At 34.7% G+C, this 22,398-nt stretch overlaps 3 protein-coding genes across 6 annotated transcripts; all 3 read left to right on the top strand.

The window, feature by feature from the left end:
* The first annotated feature begins 2,211 nt into the window (after positions 1–2,211).
* On the top strand, positions 2,212–5,679 carry LOC113724003 (uncharacterized). 2 transcript variants are annotated; one of them, XM_072074786.1, is made up of 9 exons: positions 2,213–2,424; positions 2,564–2,659; positions 3,058–3,156; positions 3,513–3,544; positions 3,678–3,840; positions 3,939–4,145; positions 4,557–4,647; positions 4,748–5,004; positions 5,320–5,679. In XM_072074786.1, exons 1-8 carry the CDS (start codon positions 2,392–2,394, stop codon positions 4,957–4,959), a joined length of 933 nt encoding a protein of 310 aa, XP_071930887.1. In that variant the 5' UTR covers positions 2,213–2,391; the 3' UTR covers positions 4,960–5,004; positions 5,320–5,679. The 2 variants fall into 2 exon arrangements, with proteins under 2 accessions (XP_071930888.1, XP_071930887.1); XM_072074787.1 differs by lacking the exon at positions 5,320–5,679 and having other exon boundaries at positions 2,212–2,424; positions 4,621–4,647; positions 4,748–4,990.
* A 1,922-nt stretch (positions 5,680–7,601) lies between these two features.
* Positions 7,602–10,621, top strand: LOC113726418 (B3 domain-containing protein Os01g0234100). Of its 2 annotated transcripts, XM_027250124.2 has the most exons (7): positions 7,602–7,786; positions 7,886–7,969; positions 8,170–8,204; positions 8,369–8,531; positions 8,614–8,820; positions 9,480–9,570; positions 9,695–10,621. In XM_027250124.2, the coding sequence occupies exons 1-7, from the start codon at positions 7,730–7,732 to the stop codon at positions 10,432–10,434; spliced, it is 1,377 nt and encodes a 458-aa protein (XP_027105925.1). In that variant the 5' UTR covers positions 7,602–7,729; the 3' UTR covers positions 10,435–10,621. The 2 variants fall into 2 exon arrangements, with proteins under 2 accessions (XP_027105925.1, XP_071930889.1); XM_072074788.1 differs by lacking the exon at positions 7,602–7,786 and having other exon boundaries at positions 7,931–7,969; positions 8,170–8,252.
* A 4,793-nt stretch (positions 10,622–15,414) lies between these two features.
* On the top strand, positions 15,415–20,210 carry LOC113726419 (B3 domain-containing protein Os05g0481400-like). 2 transcript variants are annotated; one of them, XM_027250125.2, is made up of 8 exons: positions 15,415–15,730; positions 15,907–15,996; positions 17,706–17,737; positions 17,877–18,039; positions 18,167–18,373; positions 18,984–19,071; positions 19,172–19,360; positions 19,441–20,210. In XM_027250125.2, exons 2-8 carry the CDS (start codon positions 15,928–15,930, stop codon positions 19,536–19,538), a joined length of 846 nt encoding a protein of 281 aa, XP_027105926.2. In that variant the 5' UTR covers positions 15,415–15,730; positions 15,907–15,927; the 3' UTR covers positions 19,539–20,210. The 2 variants fall into 2 exon arrangements, with proteins under 2 accessions (XP_027105926.2, XP_027105927.2); XM_027250126.2 differs by having other exon boundaries at positions 15,596–15,730; positions 15,910–15,996; positions 19,441–20,070.
* Positions 20,211–22,398: the final 2,188 nt, after the last annotated feature.

Here is a 22,398-nt window from a genome sequence, read left to right on the forward strand (position 1 = left end):
CCAGTTATTTAGTGGCAAAAATGAATATGAATTTGGTCAGATCTCAATTTTTTTGAAGGGAAAAATGAATATGATTCAGATCAAATCTAACTTTTCTAAGGACAAAAATGAATATGAATCTAGTTATTTATTTAATTGCAAATAGGATATACTCTTTTTATCCCTCAAAAAATTAGTCATGTATGATTTCAAGATAAAAAGTGATCGAAAACCTAAATTGATATCAAATTTTACTGATTTAATTCTGTAAAAAATGTAAAGTTATTATTTGAAAATTGAAAGGATGAAAAAAAATTCAATTGACAAAATGTAAGAGATGTTTTGAATGATGTTTCCAAATTTTTACACGTAACCAATAAATAAATAAACAAACTCTTGATCTGCCCAAAAACAAACTCAAGGCAAAAGGCAAAAGAACTGAACGCATTAATTGGAGAAATAAAGGTTCAGAAGAACGTTTGGGAGGTGAGAATCTTTCATGTCCTAAAATTTGCGAGATGTCCACATCCAGACCTTACAATTTCTTCATGAAGTGGTTTGTCCCAAATAAGTAGTGCACCAGTAGTTTCCTTTTACAGCAAACGCAACGCTTTGTTGGTTACGTGATTGTTTTTGCGCGGACCTGTCTTGCCACTCCGCCAGAGACCGCGTCCTTGTTGCTTGGTTTTCGTCTGGGATAATCTCAAAAAGTTCCCCTCGGATTTTTGACAGTAGTATTATTGAATTTTCAAAAATTTACTTACCTCCCTCCCTTGACTCCAACCTTTTTTTGGGTAAACAAACCAGCCCATGTTAGGAGAAGTAATATATACAAATGTAGGCGAGGGTTCAAACTTCACCTGCAGCGAAAAAAATTTAAGGGTTGTGCCATAGCATTTCATAGGTCTAGTTTGGTTTGTATATCTACTAGCCCCTTACCACAACCTCTTTAGGCTCCTCCTAGAATTGTAATCGAGTCGATTCGAGTCTGAGTATCGCCATACTCGAGCTCGACTCGACATGCAAGAAGGCTACTCTTGCTCGAGCTCGAGCGAGTACTATTATTGGAACTTGAGCTCGAGTTCAATGCTTGCTCGCAATACTCGAACTCGACTCGCATGGGCTCGAATCCATGCTAGCCTTATCGAGCTTAGTCGAGCTCGAGTTATTAAAATTCATTTTCTTGATAATTTTTTAGTGAAAAAATATTATTGTCCTTTTAAAATAATTACATGATTTGAAATATTTTGTAAATTCGATAATTCTTTTGGGTATAAGAGTAATTTTATAATAATATATTAAATAATTAAAATTAAAATGCTCGATAAGGCTCGTCGAGCCTTCGAGCATTGCTTCTGGATGCTCGAACTCGACTCGATAACCTTATCGAGTTGCTCGAATTCGATATGACCGAGTTCGAGTCAAGCTTTTGACCGAATAGCTCGCGAGCAGCTAGGTTCGATTATATCCCTACCCCTTAGATTAGGATAGAATAGGTTATACAAATGTATCGTTGCTGATAAAAAAAAAGGAGAAATAATATATAAATAAATGATTTCAAAAAGAGAGTAGAGAGAACTTCATATCAAAAATGCAATTTTATGGTCTTAGTTATTAACTTATTATAAAACTGCATACAAATAAAAGTTTATTACGAAGGCAAAAAAAAATGTAGGAGTGCATCACAAATAGTTTTGAAAACATTTTTTAGTAGTGTACCAAATTGCAGATTTATTCTATTTCATCGGGTTCATTTTTCATCTATGTCACATAAATGCTACAAAATACCTCAAATTTATTATTTCTAATTCTATGGAAAAAAATTAATGATTTGAAGGAAAAATAATTTCCCAAAAATTTTCACTCTTTCAACTACACAATCTTTTTAAAGAAATAACGAAAATTCTCAAGAACTCCGGATTGGAAGTCATAACATTACAAGGAGAACATAAAGTTCATTGCATATTTAAATGCACAATAAACACAAAAGCGTGCCTAAAATGGCTCCAAATTTGTGATGATAATATTTTTAATAGTGATTCTAAACTTATTTGTTTTATTTCTAATTGTAAAAATAAATGCCATTTCTTTTTTAGTCAAAGTACTTTAATAATAATAATAATAATAACAATAATGAGGGAAGCTAGCGATGTTGCTATTACTGGATCCTACTTGGTCGAAAAGGAAAGTAAGTGATATTTATGAAAGTGTCAGGTGAGCTCAATAATATGTACAGTAGAAATATGAAATTACACCCCCTTGCTCTCCAGACTCCACGGTTATATATAATATAAGAACCAAGGAGATATTTTCGCGGGCAACCTTTCAGCAATCAGATCCAATTTTTCCCTTCAATTAAATCAACTATCCACAAACAACAAAATCAAGAAAACTTGGGATCTTTTTTCGTGCATGCAGAAGAACGTTAGTTTCATCAATCGCCATGTGAATCTCTTCGCCCCTTTTGTTTATCAGTGTTTAACATATATATTGTAACGTACGTATTTGTATGCGTGTCCTTTGGTGAAGACTGCGGTAGTTTTTTTTTTTCCCCTCTTCTGATTGGATTTTCTGAAATGAACAGATGATGAAAAGGAAGAAAAGATTTGAGACCATGAGAAAGTTGTTGGAGATTGATGAAATGCCATGGGGCATCCGATTCAAGCCAAAGCAACAAGAAGTACGATATATTTTTTTTTCTTTTTCTTTTCGTATAGAATTTTCTTTTGTTATGCTTTCTTTTAAGAGAGCCTAAAATCATCTAAAACCCCCCACTATCAAAATCTTATGGTACTTTTTTTGTGAGCTCTGGAAGATTTCTACCTCAAAAATTTGCTTTTGCTGCATCTAAAGTCTAAAGACTCTAAACCTCGTTCTTTGCAATTTTGGGTATAAAACTTTGATATCTAAGTTCCTCATACTTTACAAAGGTGGCAAGATGGGCTTGCAAATGAAATTAGGAATTAAGTTTCATTGTATCTAAGTACATCCTAATATGTCCCCCGTTATTCCTTAGACAAGTACAATGGGATATTTTATAGTGGATTTATGTACTGAATTTAATGATTTTTCTGAAAGGAAATTTGCTTGGAGGAACAAAGATATGAAGAAGAGCAACAGGCGCCTTCTCCTAGCTCAAAATTCTCCGAGCACAAACCGTTTCATCCAACCCTCAGGGTCTGATCTCTCACTTCTCCCTCACATAATTATTCGCATCACTGTCGCAGTCTAACGGGATCGTGGGTGCTTGAATTGTTTTCTTCCACAAAGTGCAAGAGTTTCAATGATTCTGTCCCTGTAGTTCTGATGTTAGATGACTTGATTATTCCAAGCACTGGCTTAGAGTGCTTGAGTGTTCAAGTTTGCTCGAGTTTGCTGCCATGCATGATTTTTTTTTTCTTTATAATCTGAAAAGAAAGATGCCATTTTTTTGATGTACTTATGCTGCAGAAAATTTTGTTTTTCCCTCCTCATCTTTCAGTGCAGTTCTTCATTCTCTTTTCTCAATTAATCTCATTTAATATTTGAAACAGGTGGGTGCAAAGAAGCCCAGTCAATCACGAAGGTCGGTTTTGAATGGCTTATAGTTGTTTCACAGTTTCCTCTCAGTTTTTTTTTTTTAAGCGTTACTTTAAGCATCCAAGTTTTGGAGATTCACTATTCCTGCAAGATTTGTTTCTTTTTTTTTGTTTTTAAAGCTGTAAACGAAGAATGGTAGGGATGCATGATCTTTGTGGTCAAATTAAGGTTACATCATCAGTTATGCAGCGAGCTGAAGCAGTCCAAGAAACTCTTGATGCCAAGTTTCCTAGTTTTGTGAAGCCAATGATCCGATCTAATGTTAAAAAAGGTTTCTGGCTGGTAAATTTCATATCCGTTCAAATAAAATTTTATGTATCAGACATGACAACGTTTGGCAAGATTGGGGAATTTTTATGGTAAATTGTTCCCTTTTACAGTCTCTTCCAAGGCTATTCTGCAAGCTTCATTTGCCTGATCATGACACAACAATTGTTTTGGAGGATGAGAATCGTAAAGAGTACATCACGAAATATCTTGCTCAAAGAAGGGGCCTTAGTGCTGGGTGGATGGGATTTGCAATTGCACACAAGTTAGTTGAGGGAGATGTTCTGGTATTTCATATGGTTATTGCCAACAAACTAAAGGTAGTCATTTCATTTATTGTTAGACATAGGTTGTCTATGGACATCTTAACATGTTCTCATTGAGGTGAATTCCTGTTTGAGAGCTTAGCAATTTTTTTTCTCCAGATGAGGCCTTCTAGTTGCAAGCTGCAATTTCTCAAATCAAGTATAAAAAAACGCATGTAAATACAGAGATATTTTGCACTGTGTTTTCACTGGTTAGACCAAAACCGGGAAAAAAAAATTGCATGCTGTTTGTGTTAATAGTTGGATTCTGGTGTGATTATATTACAGAAAACTCAGACATGCATGATAATCATGCAACATTTCTGTTTTGTCCTGCCACCTTTTCTGGACCTCTAAACAATTATTGGATGCTCTTGACTAGTGAATTACTGGAGGCAATCATTTTTTTCCCCTTCGCTTTTTAAGGTATACATAATAAGATCCAGTCGTTTGGCCGAAGTTGATGCAGCTCTTTGTCTTTTGCAATTAGAGGGCCCTGCAACGGGAAACGAATCTGGTCAGCTGGTTTTTTCCCCTGTATAGCTCTTCAAAGAAGTAAAAGTTCCAGAATGCATGCCGCCTTCATCATTCTTTTGATCCCAATTTCTGGTAAACAGGACATAGAGGCGATGATTGCAGAGATCCCCAACCTACTGGAGAAAAGAGTAAAAGTTCTTCACAACCAGAGAGCGAGAACATTTCTGACAAGGATATGCTAGATAACAATTTGGGGCTGGTGATGGGTCGTCCTGAGAGCATTGACGAGCACCTTCAGCTAGCTCTGGAAGGAAGAAGAGGCTCCTTTTCTGGTCTTCACAATCGAGATTGAATTCAACATCCAAGCGGTGCATCTACATTGAAAATAGATCATAAAGTAAGTCAGCAAATACCAGTTGAAGGAAGTCAATTATAATTTCAACCCATATTTTGCTGACTGTTCCTCGCCCAATATACAGCATGCATCATGATTCTCAGGAGTCATGATTTCTTGAGTCTTATCCCTCTTGAGTCCAGATAAAAAGATATTAAGGGACGAGGAATAAGAGGAGCTGCAGCTCACTATTGCTCCCTTTTGCTTCTGTTTGCTTTACCTGATCGGACACTTCGGAAACTGTACCAAGTCTCCCATAATTACTGACTCAGACTTTCCAAGCATTTACCAACCTTATGAGGTGTGGATTTGGTGCAGGTTTGATCGCTGAAACTTACATCATTGCCACAATGCTGTTAAAGCTACCAAGCACAACGCCCATCCAAAGGATTTTGCAATACGGAGCAAACGCATGACGCTGTATGAGCAGATGGGGTACCATCTTGGTCACGTACTTTGCTGGACCAGCTTGGATACCTTGTTCTTGAATCCAAAGTACCTTTTTACTGTTAGAGACATAGAGGAATAGCAATCATGCAAAATCAAGGTAGAGATGCTAACCCAGTTGAACTAAACATGTTAGAGCTGAAGGAGGCAATGGAGAGGTTGTATGCTGAAATTGAGGTTCCCAAGACAAATAAATAATAGCTCAAGGATTTCTAAGGAGCTGCCGCTGCACAGGATGGCGTGATGATGACTGATAGGCAGCTTATAAGCTTTTGCTGCTATAACTTTTTTTTGTAAAATATATTACTTTACTATTCTAGATACAAAGTAACTCAATACAATCTTTAGCCTGGCAGTGGCAGGGCAAGGATTTTAATACACTTAGGAAAATGGAGTGAACTGTAGACATAAGAAGAAGATAGTATTTATATTTTTGGGGTGTTTTTGAAAAATTGTATTCAGAAAATTTCTACTGTAAATGGGTCCATATGTATTAAGTATTTCTGGCATGTTTTAAAAGTTAAAATTTTATTGAGATATTTTTAAAAATTTGTTAATTTTTCACCATCATTTCAATATTAAGAAAATATTGATATATTTAAGCATAAAATAGAATTGTTAATAAGAACAAACAAGGACAAAATGAAAGTGAAATATTTTTTATGAGTATTAGTTTCCATTTTTTGTGACAAGAAATTATTGCCATGTTAATAGAAAAAAAAAAAAAAGCACCACTTTACAGAGAGTGTGTTAACCTTATCCAGTCTTTGAAAAGTTTATCGAATATATACGTGCAAGGATGTATGTATGCGTATTCACACTGCAAGGAAACCTATATCGAATATATAGGTTTTCAGTCTTTTATGTCTTGTGTGAGTTTAGGATAACTAACCTATGAACTTATGCTCTTTCTCATTGTTGTCCTTTTTGTGAGATTGTTTCATGGTTTATTCCATCTGACCCATACGCCTAGTTTGGATATGAAAATTAAAGAACAGAAAGAAAGGAAAGGATGAGATTCTCTTCATATTTGAAAAAGAAAGGAAGAAAAGCTTCCAAACTTTTTAAAGTGCCCCTATTTTTTTTTATCATTACTTTATTTGTACCTTATTTCTATCCTAATCTATTTAGGGGAGGTCCAATCGAACTTACGGGGGTCGATAGAAATTGAACCATCACCGGATTAGACGGGTACACACCGTACACTGTGCACCCATATGGATTTTTTTTAGAAGAACCACTTATTATGGCAATTGGTGTGAGATAAGATTTGAAACTATGACCTTCCACCTTGACTCAGGGTTGGTGGTTTTAAAAGTGCCTCTATTGATTTGCACTTTTTATGAGTTTTTATCTAATAGGATTTAAATAAGATAAAAAGTAATTAAAAATATATTAAAAATAATTTTCAAAAACTCATGAAATTAGTAATACAAGCAAATATATTATTTTACTTGCATCAAAAAATAATTTTAATTATATTATTTTATTCTCATACACATCACATTATAAAATAACTCGTATGTTTATCCATAGAGCAAATGATGGATAAATTATTGGTATCCAACATGTACAAATGTCGTTCCATTTAATTTTTAAGCTCCTAGACATTCGAAAATTCTCATCTTATTTCTCTTGTTTTCTTTTATCACAACTCAAAATCTCCATCTTTTTTTTTTTTTCTCTCCAAAACTTCCAAACCAAGCCTACGATGCTCTTTATTTGCTGGTAGTATTTTGCGAGTAAAAATTGAAACCGCCCGGCGCCCGAGTTGATTGTCCCATACCGCAGCGAAATCACAAAATACAAAACCAATGCAATACAAAGTGCGGAAGTGCTGGTACTTAGCAGAGTACACTGGATAACATTTTCCTTTTGAAGGAAGGGATTGGACAACCAGAAACACGAATGAAAATGGAAACCGGAAACCCGCGTACTTTGTCTTGGAAAAAGGAAAGAAACCATTTATTATGCTTCATAGTACTCTTGTAAATGCCTTTATTCTGCAAAGAAATTTGAAATTTGGCTCCATTTCGGTGTTCCCTTCTCCGAGAATGTAGTCTGACAAGTCTTGTCAAATCGCACTTCATGCTGGCAACCCACTCAAACAAAAAAAGAAAAATCTTGTATTAGCAGGCATTTATTTGAACCAACGGTAAAAATCTCCCCCCATCCCAAAATCCTTCCTCTAGAAGTTTTACCCCACCAAACGGTTGATTCATCTCTTTCTTTCTGTAAGAGAAAGAGTTTGATCAAAGGAAATACGGTAGAAGTACGAAAAATGGCCATCTCTCAGTTTTCTCCTTCTAAGAGAAGCCAATACGATCCGTCCACCAAGGTTCTATCTGTTTTTACCATCTGTTATTCGAATACTGAATCATGGTTTCTTTTTGGTCAACTGAAGGCTCTAAGTCTGTTATCTTGTTCACTTTGACAGCTGAAACAGAGGAAGGCCTCGGAGTTCAAGAAGAAGCCGGTGAAGAAAAACCCTTGTGGCACTCAACATGACAAAATCAACAAAGTACGAGATGAGAACCCAATATGATGAATGATGAGTGTCTGTAGTGTTTATTCATTAGTTTATTCTTTACTTTTATTGCATTTCTTTGTAGTCAGCTTTTTCAGATCCATGTCAGTTGGTGGACTCTGGGGGCTTCATCTCGTTGCTCTGCGTCTCTTAGAAAGAAATAAGTACTGTTTAACAAATTGACTCGTGTGCAGGGGGAAACTCACAACATCGAGAAGTCGTTGATAAGGTCAGCGGAGGATGTTTGATCATGTCGGCGCATGCATATTATTTATTAGTACTGTCATTATCATTACTATGATTGAACGATAAATTACTTGCTTTTTATTTAGAAGTGATGAAGGTTTGTTTGAAATATTTCTGAAACATGCTTGTTGTAAATATACTTTCCAGCTATGAAAAGATCGGGGACAAAACCGGTGATCATTCGGCTTATGGAAAACCCAAATCCTCTGTCCTTCACAGAGCACACGAGGTTCAAGCTAAGCTGCCATCTAATTTTCCTTGTTGTGTGAAGCACATGCTCCGATCTCATGTTACCGGTGGATTTTGGTTGGTAAAGCTCTAAAGGCCCCTATTCTAATCGCCCTTTTGAGGTGTGAATAATGTCCTTAATATATTCTGTCATTCAATTTCAGAGTTTGCCTAAGCAATTCTGCAATATCCATTTGCCCAAGAAAGATGGTATTGTTGTTTTGGTGGACGAAAATGGAGAAGAATACAAAACAAAATACCTGGTGGAGAAGAACGGATTGAGTGGTGGATGGAGAGGTTTCTCTATTGCGCACAACTTGCTTGAGGGGGATGTCCTAGTTTTCCAATTGATTAAACCTTGTGTACTTAAGGTAACTCTATGAGCTTGATTCAGAAAGTATGGCTTCAGTGGATTTGATTATTAAAGCAAAGGTAGTTAATCACAAGCCTGTTTGGACTTGATTTATGAATTTATTGTTGCAATTGCTCTCCTACACCAAACAAACAAGCATGCTATGCCCCTTTTAATACGCTATCAAAGCGTACAGAATTCTGTCCAGCTATGTCAACCACCCAGTGTAAGGTCATGCACAGTTTGGGTTTATTCCACCAACATGCCAAGGTGCATGTTTTAACTTTTAAGCGTACAAGTGTATTGATTGCTCTTATCTCTGAGAATTTCAGTTTTCAGATGATGTGGTTAATAGGAAAACATGCATGTTGGCGAGTACTCTGAAACTGCGTGTAAATTCATGAATATATCAACTACAAACAATGGTGGTGCCTACCACTATTTTAGAAGGGAAGTACTCGTATTTCCAGTCGAACAAACAATTCATTTAGATGTTTTTAACTACATTACAGCATTTGCCAGTAAATCTTACCTGAATCACCAGCATCAACAAAGAAATGGGAGGTCATTTGTGATCTTGCAGGCGGTTTTTAGCATATCATTTGACATTTCCACTACAGACATCTTTGGATTTTATTCATCAATTTCTGGTACTGAATTTTTTGTTTCTTTGAATAGGTTTACATTGTTAGAGCAAATGGCTTGACAGAACTCGACGGAGCCATCTGCCTTCTGAATTTGGATTTTCAAGATAAATCAATTGATAGTGGTATTGTTGTATTGGCCCAACCCTCGTTGTTTTCTCAAAAATGTTGGCTGCTATCCTCTTTTCACTTGTACAATCAACAAATTACTACAGACTCATGTTTTATTTTTGTCATTGATAACTTAAGCGAACCTTAAAGAAGAAAATGAAGATGTGAAGAACTGTAAGACAGCAGAGCCAGACTACTCGGGACCTCTCGCTAATGTTCTTGAGAGAGGCATAGTTGCAGTAAGTTCAGGCCATATGCCGGAATCAGCCCGACGATCAGCTAGCGATAACAACGAATTAAGTCTGGAGGTTTTGGATGGCGTTAGATTTTCAGAATCGGATGTGCAGTTCAAAGATGTGAAGGGTTTCAATGGTTTCAGCATTCTTGTGGACGGCCTAGTCATAGACTCAGAGATACCTCTGCACCTACGAGCCAAGTATTATCAGCTCTGCTGCAGTCAAAATTCATTCCTTCATGATCATCTCATCAAGGGGCTGAACTGCAAGCTGGCTGCTGGAATAATTTCTGAAACAGTTAACATTGCAGATGCGATTAGAGCAGCCAAGCTGACGACTTCTTGCGAATACCTCCAAACATGGGACAAAACTCTCAAGGCTTTTGAGGATATGGGCATGGCGGTTGAATTTTTGCGTGCACGAATAAAGGCACTTATTTCTCTTCCAACCGAACAAGAAGAGAGCATGAAATCAAGGACAGCTGAGAGAGCTCAATTACAAGAGGAGATGAGAAATCTTGAAACCAAGCTTTTGAACGTGAAAGAGGTAATCGGGACTGTTGATGCTGATATAAAGGCTCTCGAGGTCCAAGAGGAAAATCTCGAGGAAATATTCAAGGAAAAAGCAACTGCACCTTGGTAATGCTCCTTATGTCTGTGGTCAATCATTCATTACTACCTGCCGGTGATATTTTGAAGGCAATTGAATCACCTGCCTGCTGGTGATATTTTGAAGGCAATATGTATTACCTCTTTGTTTCATCCTGGAGATGTCTATAAATAGTTAAAAAAATTGTGGTAGTGCAAAACGCCACTTCTCTCTTCCAGTTTGTGGTGCATCTTACCGCGTATTAGACATTTATTCACGACTCCAACTTAAGTTGCTCGTCTTATCCAAAGTTTAAACTTTAATGTTAGCCATTTTATCTGCAAGTCTTGCCTGCTTGGTTTTTCGGGATTCTGCAAGGTGTTAGTTAACCTCTGAACTTAACAGGCTACAAACGTGCTGTAGTCTGAGGTCCATGGACAAGTACTAAAGGGAGATTCTCAGTGATGGTGAAAGTGCGAGCGTTGTGAAGCAAATGATAAGGCAAAGCTGGCTTTTGACGCAAGATTAACGAGTGGACGGCTGGGATTCTCCTGTTTTCCCTCCCTTTGTATTCAGTTTTCGCGCGCACACGCAGTACGGGGGACTTGACGTCCACCGGATACCGCCAGCACTATTGACTTGGGCTGCATTCTTTTTTTTTTTTTTAAATGATAATAATTGTATAATTTATTTTATTTTAAATTACAAGAGAAGGGAATTTAAAAAAACTTCTATTAAGGGATTGCAAGTGTACAGATTTTAATAGACCGAATAGATATTGTGACACACTATCTTTGAATTTTTTTCGTTGTGGATAGGAGTTGAATTCCCCACCCACGGCTCAGGCCGAGCCAAGCTCAGTGGTTTAATTACTTGGGCTGCTCAAAAATGATAAAATGGGCACACCCCATTCGTGATGTTTTATACCGTACTTTCTAGGACATTTATGCAATCCAGTTGTGCTCTGCATATCCAGAGTTGTTAATTTATACGTTTGATCCGCTTGTATGGTGTTGATGTCGGCTGAATACATTTTTTTATTATATATATATTAAATCGCTATGATAATTTATTTATAAAAAATTCAAAAAAATACAATCCAAATAAAGGTGTTGATTTCGTATTTGTAATTTATATTGTGTTTGGATTGCATTTTTCGTCATTTTTCATGGAAAAAATATTGTAGCGATTTGATATATGTGAGGGAAAAAGGTGATAGAGAAATGTGATCACGGAAAACGACAATATTTTTCGATAGAAACAAGCAATCCAAACAATGCCTTACTGTCTCCCCAAAAAAAAAAAAAAAAAAAAGACAGAACTGCTTGTGTAGTTTAGGTTTTTCTCGCCAACGATCATATTCTTTTTTCTATACGTAAATGGCCACATCTTTTTTTTTCTGTATATAAAGCAAGAAGCAGGCGTTTGGTGTCAAAACTTTTTTTTTTTTTTGTCATTTTCTCTATTATCCCATTTTGACTACTAGTATCCTTATATTATATAAGAACGAATTTAGAATTAGATTTCAACCGCAGGGGTGAGACTATTTTGAAAATGTGATAATGTTTAAAGAGTAATTGGAACGTTGAGTACAATGTCATTATAGTTTTAATTTCACTGTAATTACTTATATAACCTTTCAGACATTTAAGGTTAGGGGTAGGTTTGGTATGTTACAATGTTTGATGCCAAGTTGAATATCAAGTACAACTGAATAAAGCTTGTATTTTGATAGAATTACATATGGGTTTGTTTGTATACACATATTATTCCAAATAATATTTCACTTGTATTATAAACACATTTTTCAACCCAATTTTTTATATTTTCAATCAACTTTTTATCTCACATACATCAAATCACAAAAAGTGTTACAGTAATTATTCCAAATAATATTTCAAATAATACTCTATCCAAACAAACCCATCATTTTAATCATTTATTATACTAACATCCAAGTTTTCCAATTTCTTGAAACCTTTATCATCCGTTAAGGAATTAATTTGATGTTTATCCTTATACTATATAAGAACGAGTTTAAAACTAGATTTCAACCACAGGAGTGAGACTATTTTAGAAATGTAAGAGTGTTTGAAAAGTAATTGGAACATTGATTACAAGTCATTATAGCTTTAATTTCACTATACTTACTTATATAACCTTTCAGACATTTAAGGTTAGGGGCAAGTTTGGTATGTTACAATATTTGGTGCCAAATTGAGTATCAAGTACAATTAAATAAAGCTTGTATTTTGATAGAATTACATAAATTCCTTTTAATCATTTATTATACTAACATCCAAGCCTTCTAATTTCTTAAAACCTTTCTCATCCGTTAAGGACTTAATTGGATGTTTACATAATTGGATTTTAATTACAATTAATTAACTTAATTATTATCTGAACAATCATTATCATATTTATGTCCCCATGTTTAGCCGATACCCTTTCTTCTTTTTCGGTTTTACCTCTTTGATTTTATTATGGCTATTAAATTTTTGGTGGAATGCATAGCTTTCTCTTTAAATTGAGATGAATTTTTTGGATTTGTCTTCTTCGATTGTAGTTTTTTTTTCTGATAATTGGTTTATTCAATAACTCCATATAGTTTGCCTTTTAATACTTCTAATTCCAAAAACTGACTAATTGTATTATTTTTCTTAGTAGATCTCAGAGATTCTGTCTCTGGTCAAAGTACAATTTGAGATAATATTGTCACTTTCTAAAATAATCAGAAAATCAATTTTATCATCTTCTTCTCTTCAGCCAAGGTATTATCTCTTTATTTAAGTCAAATAACCTTATTTCTCATGAACTTTCTCCTATTATTCTTGACTCCAGGGATCTGTTGACTACATTCCAGCAGTTATAGTTCAAGTAGTTATTTTTTCATGTAATATGATTTGGAATTCAACTTGTGTTTATTTTAATTGGGAATTTTATGATTGTAAAATTTATTAACTTAGAATTTTGTACTTCATTGAAACTAAAAAAGAAAATTAATCATGCTACATAATACTAAGATGTCATTTGCACTTTATTTGCTTTCCATGTTATGATCTCGTTCTTGTATTATACTGTTTATATAGTTTCAAATACCAAAAATGTACTTTTTTATACTATGTAAAAGAATTTGTAGTGGAATTTGATTAGTTTAAATGCTTTAACTACAGCACCATTTTGATTGCATTGTATTAATTCATTTACTCATAATTGTATGTTGTACAATGATAAATAATGTTTCTTGATTTGATTGAAGCAACTATTATCCATAGTTCAAACGAGTCAATTAAGTAGAGATGTTATGTTTGATACTTATACAAGTAAACATTGGAAAATATCATTAAGCAGTTTCTACCTATAGTTTGCAATTCGAATTCACATGAGGAATTTCTTCTAATTTTACTTACCATTTTCTACAATTTTAAATTTAGAAAATATTATTTATACCAATTTTTTATGATCAAGATAGTTTCAATTCAGATCAGTAACAATTATGCAGATTTAAATTTATTTATGAGATTATAAAGAAATGCTTCTAGCAAAAAACACCAAATCTAAATAGTTTTTACAAAACTTTGAAAAAAATCACTTAAGTTTCTTATCTATCTATCATTTTCGGGCATTATTATCTCTGTAAGAAACATGTGATTAAGTTGTATTATACCCACCAAATTATATAAATAGTTAGTAAAAAAAATAAAATTATTTTAGATTAGATTGGACGCAAAGTGATTGATGGATAAATTTGACTTGATAATTCAGGTTGATCTTAAGTCGAGAGAGAATCAGAAGCATTGCTTGAGGGATCTTTCACGAACATATATAGATTCGAGAGATGAAGGGTCCAATTGATACTTTAAAATATTTTATCATATTGGATAAGTTTTAGAAGAAACCTTTGAATACTTTTCAATTGCACTTCAAACATTCTTACATTTTCAAACTACCATTATCTTTGCAGTTGAAATTCAAACATAACATTTGATCACAACGGATTCTTATATAGTATAACGATAAGGATGTTTTATTGCACATTATTTTTATTAACTCACTATGTAACTTATGATTTTTCTATTAAAATCACATGATAAAATCATCATACTTCAGTTCATATACTACAAAATATTAAACAATAATTATTAATTATCTTGAATCACAAGCACCAAATTCCTGTGCGTCGCGGGGGCTGTTCCTCCCTAGCCTTCTAAACAAGCATTTGTATTGCACAACAGCAAACAAACTGTAAACTATAGATAATTATTGAATTTTAATAACTTTCTAATAACTTATGCTATATTATCTTCTGATAAATTTTCTTTTTTTTTTATATTTTAATTGACTTCTGCTTATATATATATATATATATATAATATTTCTTTCTTAATTTACACATTCACAGTGTGTGCTTATTCCTTTAGTTAGATTAAATTGCAAACGTGAATGCTCTAAGATTAAGCTATGAAATAATTTTAATAGGATCAATATTCTATACACTGACAGTGTATAGATTTTCATTATTGAATGCATGATACATAATTCGAATTTGAATTTAAAATTCAAATTTTACAAATATTTCATGTATTCGATCGTAATAATATATATATGTACGGTCGGTATATATATAATACACTTATTTTTATAATCCAATACAGTACCTCTTGCCTTTAACAACTACATTCCTATGTCACTTGAATTAAGTATGCATCATACATTCCTGTACTTCCTTATGCAGAGCACATGACTTGATTTGAGAAATTGGATTAACCTGAAAATACTTTTGCAGTGCAGAGGCAGTGAACCATTGCTCGTATTGAAAATAGATAAATTCGAAATGCGCGTAAATTTACTCGAAAGCCACTTGATTGACTACATTAAAATAAATAAATATATACATGTATATAAACAAAAGTAATGCTAGTAGTATAAAAAAGCTGGCTCCGGCCTGGAAGCCACCTAAAGCAAAACCATGCACAAAAAGTAAAATCAGCAGTAAATATTTGACAAGTGACGACGTTAATACAGCAGAGCGAAGCGCAGGGTCTTGTGTCTGACTCCTTAGTTGCACCTGTCCTTGTCTGCTCCTCTGGGTTGCTTCTCCAAACGGACCAAACCCCAACCCCCCGCTCTCTCTCTCTCTCTCTCTCCGGCATTTTTACTTTTATTTTTATCTGGTCCGTTCTCAAATCTCTGTACGTCCCTGCTACTAGATTTTTTGGAGTAGAAGGATACTGAAGCATTAAGATTTAGTGCAATGGAGGCTGAGAAATTGATTGGCGAATAACAAAATCAGAAAGAGCATAGGACCCAAAACTGTATTGAAAATGAGCAAACATCTGTTAAACGAAGGGTAAGTTTGACGAAGTTCTCAGTTTTATCTTGATTAATGGGACTCCATACCAAGTTCTTCTTTCACATTTCTTTCATTTTTTGCTTTTTTTTTTAATGTGCTCCTATTTGACTTGTTTTTGAAAAAAATTTGGTTTCTTCTTCTTGTTGCATTATTTTTTCCCGGTTGAGCAACAGAAGAGGAAGAAGAAGGACGAGATGCCCATGGAAAAGAAGAAAAAGGTGATTGCAGGAAACCCAAAAGCTCCTAAATCGAAATCGAAGAAAGTACGAAAGCTTATTTCAGTTTCACCCTACCTTTTTAGTTTATTCGGTCGCTATAGCTCATGGATCTGTGCCATCTCTTTCTACCATGTCTTTAAGATTGCCTCGATGTTTCTTCTTTCACTTTTGTTTGCTGTGGATGCATGTTTTAACGGGTTGGATTTCAGGGTTTTCCCCTTTACTATTAGCTAGTTTGTTATTGGGAGATTTTAAGAGAATTTCAAAACTTCAAACCCTAGTCTTGTTTCCGCATCATGCTGTGCTCGTTTGCTTATGAATGATGTAATTGTCGTGCTAATTATGCTTCTTCAATGTGGATTTTTACTTTATGTTGTTGTCTTTTACTGTCTTCATTCTTCTTGGTTCAGTTAGATCTAATCTCAATATATAGGGTCACCCCCAGCAAATTTGGGTACAAGTGTCTACTTGATTAACTTTTTTAGTGGTGAAATATATTTATATACGAAAAGCTGCATGATCCATCAAAGACCAAGTGGAAGGAAACATCCCTGTTACAAGCATTGATAAACTAATATGGTGCACATTATTTGTTTCAAGAAAAAGAAAGGAGAACACTTACAATTTGTAAAACGATTGATCTGCTCATGGGGAATCAAAATGTGTCTTGGGATTCATTTGACAAAAATCTAGAGAAGACTATGAGGAGTTTGGGATGGTGAGCAATGGGAAGACTTAGTTTAAGGGAACGCAGGCTCACTTACAGATTGCAGGTTTTCTTGTTCTTTTGCAGTCGCCATTTTGATATGTTTATTAACAGTTACTAACACTTGGTGAGTTTTATTATATGCCAACTGTTGCTTGAATTTGTAACATAAGCTATGTACGTACCACAGTTATATGTTTTACTTAAGCTATGTATGCACTGTGGTTTGATGTTTTTGCCTGCAAGTATGCTAGTAGATTGAGGTCTTAGGATGAAGAGAATCCCCCTTCTCCCCTCCTTGTTTCTTAAATCCCACCGCGTTCTGCTGGAAAAAGAACTAAAAAAAAAGGTATTATGCAAGTGATTGACTTATTTCAACTTTGGGACATCTAGAACACACAATGCTGGGAGCCAGCTGTTCCTTTCAAATCAATTAGCGGGGTATCCATGCTAGTAGCAAGCTTTGTGTTGCATCTTCTTGGGCCTCTACATTGTGTATTTCGTCTTTTATTAGGTCTATCGCATACATACTTGATCAGATGGATCTTTCATATTACTTGTACTAAATGTTTGTGCCTATGTGCTTTCAATCATGATTTGGTTGCCTTCTGATGAAGAGATTCTAAGAAGATCATTGTGTCCAAGCTCTTGGTCTCATTTTGAACTCTGCCAAGAGGATTGCATTTGTTATATAGCCTCAGTGACGGGAAAGGCTCACTTATTTCATTCTGTGCAATTGTGAAACGTCCATTACTGTGTAGCTTTCTACCATATTCTCTCGTTATCCTCTTGATATTGGAACAACAGAAAAAGGAAAAAGAAATAGTTGATAAAATCTGCATTTAGTTGTGATCAACGGAGCAAGTGTTGCCTGCCATTACCTAATACTTTAATGGCCTTATTTATATTGGTGAACATGCTCTTCTTGTAATAAATTGATAATTTAGCAAGTTCACCAGTATGTATGTGATGCTTGAAGTCATACAAGTTGATTGCTGTATTATCTTTATTTACCAACTTATGATGTGGCACTTTGCATTTTGATCAGGTTGCCTCAGATACTGGAAAGAACTCACGATGGTTGGCATCTGTACTGTGATGGCTTTTGATATGTTCCCTTTTATCTTTGAATTTGTTGTCTTTTTCCCTTTTTAAACCTTGGAATGCAAATCTTGTGAAGAATCTTAGATTGTGTTCTAAGAGTATGAATTGTTTGTAGCATTAAACGAAAGCGAACTGGGATGAACGAAATATATGATGATGTTGAATCTAAGTTTACCGTTATGGAGCGAGCAGCAAAAGTTCTGGCAAGTATGGAGGATGGAGCCCCTTACTTTTTAAAGTGTATGCTCCCTTCAAATGTCACTTACAGCTTTTGGTTGGTAAGGCTCCAAGTTTGCCCTGTATTAAGATTCAAGCGATTGATTAGTTAAAAGTGAACCTTTTCTATTTCTTGCTTCGTTGTTTTTTCTTTTTGTCCTTTTTCATTTCTATATTTATCTTTCACAGATTATTCCTAGGAAATTCGGCAGCTTACATCTGCCAAGTCGGGATTCCACTGTTATTTTGGTCGATGAATGGGGAAAAGAATATAAGACAACATATCTTATTGATAGAAATGGACTAAGTGCTGGTTGGAGGGGGTTCTCCATGTCTCACAGATTACTGAAGGGAGACATCCTGATCTTCCGTTTGATTGGACATTGCAAGTTGAAGGTAACTGTTTGAAACTTGCTGATTCTTATAGCAATTGGAGATGAGCAGCAATGCTTGCACTTCTAACTTTGTGATGATTCACAGCTGACAACCTACGGAAATCACTTTAAGGAAAGTCATCAACAGTTGGTGTGAGAAAATATGTGTTGCTGCTTTTTAGTTGTTGCTAAGATAAGGGACATGAAATTATAGCAGAGATATTAGCGTGATGCATCAAAGATTGTGGGCTTTAATCTGTTAGATCTGATAGAAGTTCAGAATTCAGATTTGACTTGCCTTTAGGAATACTGGACTAGATCTGTATGGCGAAGGTTTCAAATATCCAGATAGGAGAGAACATAGCTTATGCAATTAAATAAGCTTTTGAAACCAGAATACCTCATTAAAACAAAGAGCACAAGTATACTCTTCCATTTCTGGAAACTCAAGCCCTAATTTGGCACTAAGTTAATAATGAAGTTTAGGATATTTATGTTAGTGGTTTACTTTTTCACAGGACTAATTAGGTAAACTGTCTTTTGCCTTTTGAACTGCTTGGTGGTTGTATTTCTAATCAAGCTATCTATTAACGAGATTCAAACCTTTTGATTGTTTGTCTTTGTGCCTATAGGTGCACATAGTAAGAGTACATGGTTTGGATGTAGTAAATGCAGCTGCTTGCCTCATGAACTTGGATGCTTTTGGAACAATGGATTCTGGTACATCTTTGCCCTTGCATTACCCGCCTGGTTTGATCAATAAATGTTCCAGCTATGGGCTCATTAACCTTTTGTTTCATCAATTTTTGAACTGGATAAGATCCTGTGAAGCAGGATTATAGGAAGCGTAAAAGAACAAAGAAGTATGCAGACTGTTCTGTGTTTGATGCCCCTAGAATACCAGACAAAGTTCAAGAAAAGGGCAAGATGGTGCTCAAATCTGACCTTGTGCCTGTGGAAGATCAATCTGAAAACACCAGTGATGGTTTTGGGTCTGAAGTACTAGAAGGTATGAGATTTCAAATCTTGTTGCTTGACAATTATGATCTATAGAATGTTGTTCATTCCTGTTAGAATTTGATCTCTTAGGTTCTGGAATGACTGACCACCTTTTATCCGGTGACCACCATCACACTGAAGCATCATTTTTGCATGAGCATCCCTGTGAAGGTGTCGTGTGTCGGTAATCTGCGGAAGTAGTGTTGCTTACATGGAAAAAGATGGAACTTCTGAGTTCAGCATGTTGCAACTTATTTTGAACATATTCGCTTGGTACAAAAGTTATTAATCTGAGAGGAAATATAGAAGAATTTAGATACAAGTGGGAATACCTGGTCAAAGCAATGATAAAGCTTTTGTTTGAATCATAAACAACTCCACATATGCATTTATGACCGTTCATAGTTACCTCCTGTGACAAAGAAGAAGAAACCTGGAAGAAAGCCTCAAGCAGTTGAAAAGTGCTATATTGAGGGAACGTGGCTTCATTGATGCTGATTCTGACCCTCCAAGGATCTGCTGACAGAGCATGAGCTTTTGTTACATGGACTTGTGCTCTGTGCGTTATGTGCGCATGTAGATGTACTAACTCTATATTCCCTACATTTCATAGGTGATGTACTAAAAGAAATAGTTATGTCGACCCATAGCTGTAAACAGGTACACCACATCTCTTGTGATTAAAAAAAAGTTAATTACTATTTTTGAGGATTTGAAGTACTTGATTTGTATATGATGCAGTAAATGTACACAATTAACACATGTAAACCTGATTGAAAATTGGAGAATTTTTGTTCTATGAGCAAAGGTTCAACCACATGTACCATACTTTTCCTCAATGGTTTTGTCAGTTAGCAAAATTGACCTCTTTGCTGTTCTTTTCAACAAACCTATTATGCTTCTTGCGTGCACTGTATGGGCCCGTGGCTTGGTGCAATTGCTCGCTAGGAGAATCCTGAGTTGCTCGGATTGGCCCGTGAATTGGAAGTTCAATCCAATTGACTGGCTAAATTGAGTCAATTTTCATCTTAGATATACTTTTTTTTTGGGTTAAGTTCAAAAGAGACTCTGAAGCATGCATGGAAAGAAAGGGAAAAGATTAAGATTCAAAGACTCAAATTAGGAATTTTAACGATCACTTATCTAAAATTAGCTGAATTGGATCTTTTCATGCTGGATCCTTTTCGACTACCAGAATCCGGCACTGATGTTGAATTGGGAAAAGACTCGGTTAAACTTGATCTTCCCCTTTCATAACTCACAGTTTTTTGTATGAGTGTTTCGATAAATGGACTCTGCGAAGACACTTCAAAAGCCGGCAACTTTTGAAGTGCTCCGCAGCACTTAACTACTAAACCCCCCAAACCCCCCCAAGCGATGTGGCAAACTTGATCTTCCAGATCACATGCTTTAAGGCAATCGTACAATTGGCATCATTATTCGTACTTTTTAGAAAAGTGTAAACATTTAAAGTATGTTAATTAATGTACTTAAGCATTTGCCTTTAAATTGAACTGATTTGAGCTCGATTTTGAAATTAGTTGAGCTATAAATCTCGTTCGGCTGGCCGGATTTGTTGCTTTAGAATCGACTCCAGCGTTTGGACAGATCAAGTCGGACTTCAATTCTGAAACAAATTTACGAATGTGGGTGCAATCAAAAACTGGTTCATGCATTTATCATTCATGGATGCCTTAGCGGTGGCACTCCGCCCACCGCCCCCCTCCGGGGGTCTGAAAACTACTCGCTTGGTAGCATAAGAGTAAGGGTTCATTTGATAAAATTGAAGTCTGGAACCAAAATATGAAATCTGAATATATTAAGTTATTGAATTGTTAAGTACTAAATTTGATATATTTTGAATATATATCACATTAAGTGATAAGTGAATAGTTTATCACTTATTTTCTTGAGCAAGTCTTACCTACGAATTCAGTGCTATTTTATTAATTCAGATGCCCAATTTTTCGTTATTAAACGTGTTTAAATATATTAAAATCTGAATCTATTAAATTTAAGTGCTAAAATTAGGTTATAAATAAGGTCTAAACAAAAATTTTTAGATCCTACGTGCATCGTAGATAGGCGATCTGGGCAAAGCTTGTTGTGCTTGTGTTGTTTATTTGTTTTGGTTAATGTACTTATTTGCCTTTTCATTGCTCCAAAAAGCAAGTCCTATAACAGGCACGCACGCACACGCGCACACACACACGCCCACACCCAGGCACACAGACATATATATTTTAAGTGAGAGATCTTAAATTCAACATCTCATACTTATAATTTCTTTCATTTTACCACCCAACTCAACCCTACTCAGGTCCTAATATTGAGATATGAAAAGGTCTTTATTTTTAGGGATAATTTCAAAAACTTCCCCTTAAATTTTTGATAGTTTCATTTGACACACTCGAATTTTAAAAAATCTCTTTTGCCTCCCTTACTTTAGATCTTTTGTATTATTTACAACCCATTTTAAAATATAATATTAAAAAATTCATTTTTGGAGAGTAAATATAATTTCATTCCAAATTTTCCCTAGTGTTGTCTTACTTTTTATTACCAAAATGGTGAGTATATTAATAGTAAATGAAAAACAAAAACAAAAAGTATGAATGTTTATTCTAACGAGGCAAAATATAGTGTTTTTTTAAATATCAAAAGTTAATATTTGAAAATTTATTTGAAATTTTTTCAAGTTACAAAGATAATGTTATCTTTACTATAAAGTGTTTTGAGTTAATTTAAAAAGTTTTATAAATCTTTTACATATTTTTGAGTTTTCTAATATTTTTTTCCAAATTGATGGCTTGAAAAGTAAAAAGATACAACATGCTAAAAATTATATATAAACTTGTTTGTATTGTTTTTAAGCTCGCGCAAAGAGGTATTCTCATGGTTGTAAATTATTACAAGTTATTTGTAAGAAGCACTGTAAGTCATTCATAATTTTAAGTAATTTAACATTTCTTGTTTGAACCAATGATACAAAAACTATTAAAAATATTTCAATCTTGTCATCAACTTTTAAATTTTCATTAAAAACTA

The sequence above is a fragment of the Coffea arabica genome, chromosome 2c (assembly GCF_036785885.1).
Source record: "Coffea arabica cultivar ET-39 chromosome 2c, Coffea Arabica ET-39 HiFi, whole genome shotgun sequence".
In the NCBI taxonomy this organism is placed as follows: domain Eukaryota; kingdom Viridiplantae; phylum Streptophyta; class Magnoliopsida; order Gentianales; family Rubiaceae; genus Coffea; species Coffea arabica.

Bases quoted from the DNA above. Each gene is read 5' to 3' on its own strand.
- LOC113724003 (XM_072074786.1), top strand. From the start codon at position 2,392: ATGCAGAAGAACGTTAGTTTCATCAATCGCCAT. The intron at 2,660-3,057 runs GTACGATATATT...TTTTTCTGAAAG, and splicing joins TCAAGCCAAAGCAACAAGAA to GAAATTTGCTTGGAGGAACA. The intron at 3,545-3,677 runs GTCGGTTTTGAA...TTGTTTTTAAAG, and splicing joins AAGCCCAGTCAATCACGAAG to CTGTAAACGAAGAATGGTAG.
- LOC113726418 (XM_027250124.2), top strand. From the start codon at position 7,730: ATGGCCATCTCTCAGTTTTCTCCTTCTAAGAGAAGCCAATACGATCCG. The intron at 7,787-7,885 runs GTTCTATCTGTT...TCACTTTGACAG, and splicing joins AATACGATCCGTCCACCAAG to CTGAAACAGAGGAAGGCCTC. The intron at 7,970-8,169 runs GTACGAGATGAG...ACTCGTGTGCAG, and splicing joins AACATGACAAAATCAACAAA to GGGGAAACTCACAACATCGA.
- LOC113726419 (XM_027250125.2), top strand. From the start codon at position 15,928: ATGCCCATGGAAAAGAAGAAAAAGGTGATTGCAGGAAACCCAAAAGCT. The intron at 18,374-18,983 runs GTAACTGTTTGA...TTGTGCCTATAG, and splicing joins TTGGACATTGCAAGTTGAAG to GTGCACATAGTAAGAGTACA. The intron at 19,361-19,440 runs GTATGAGATTTC...TTGATCTCTTAG, and splicing joins TGGGTCTGAAGTACTAGAAG to GTTCTGGAATGACTGACCAC.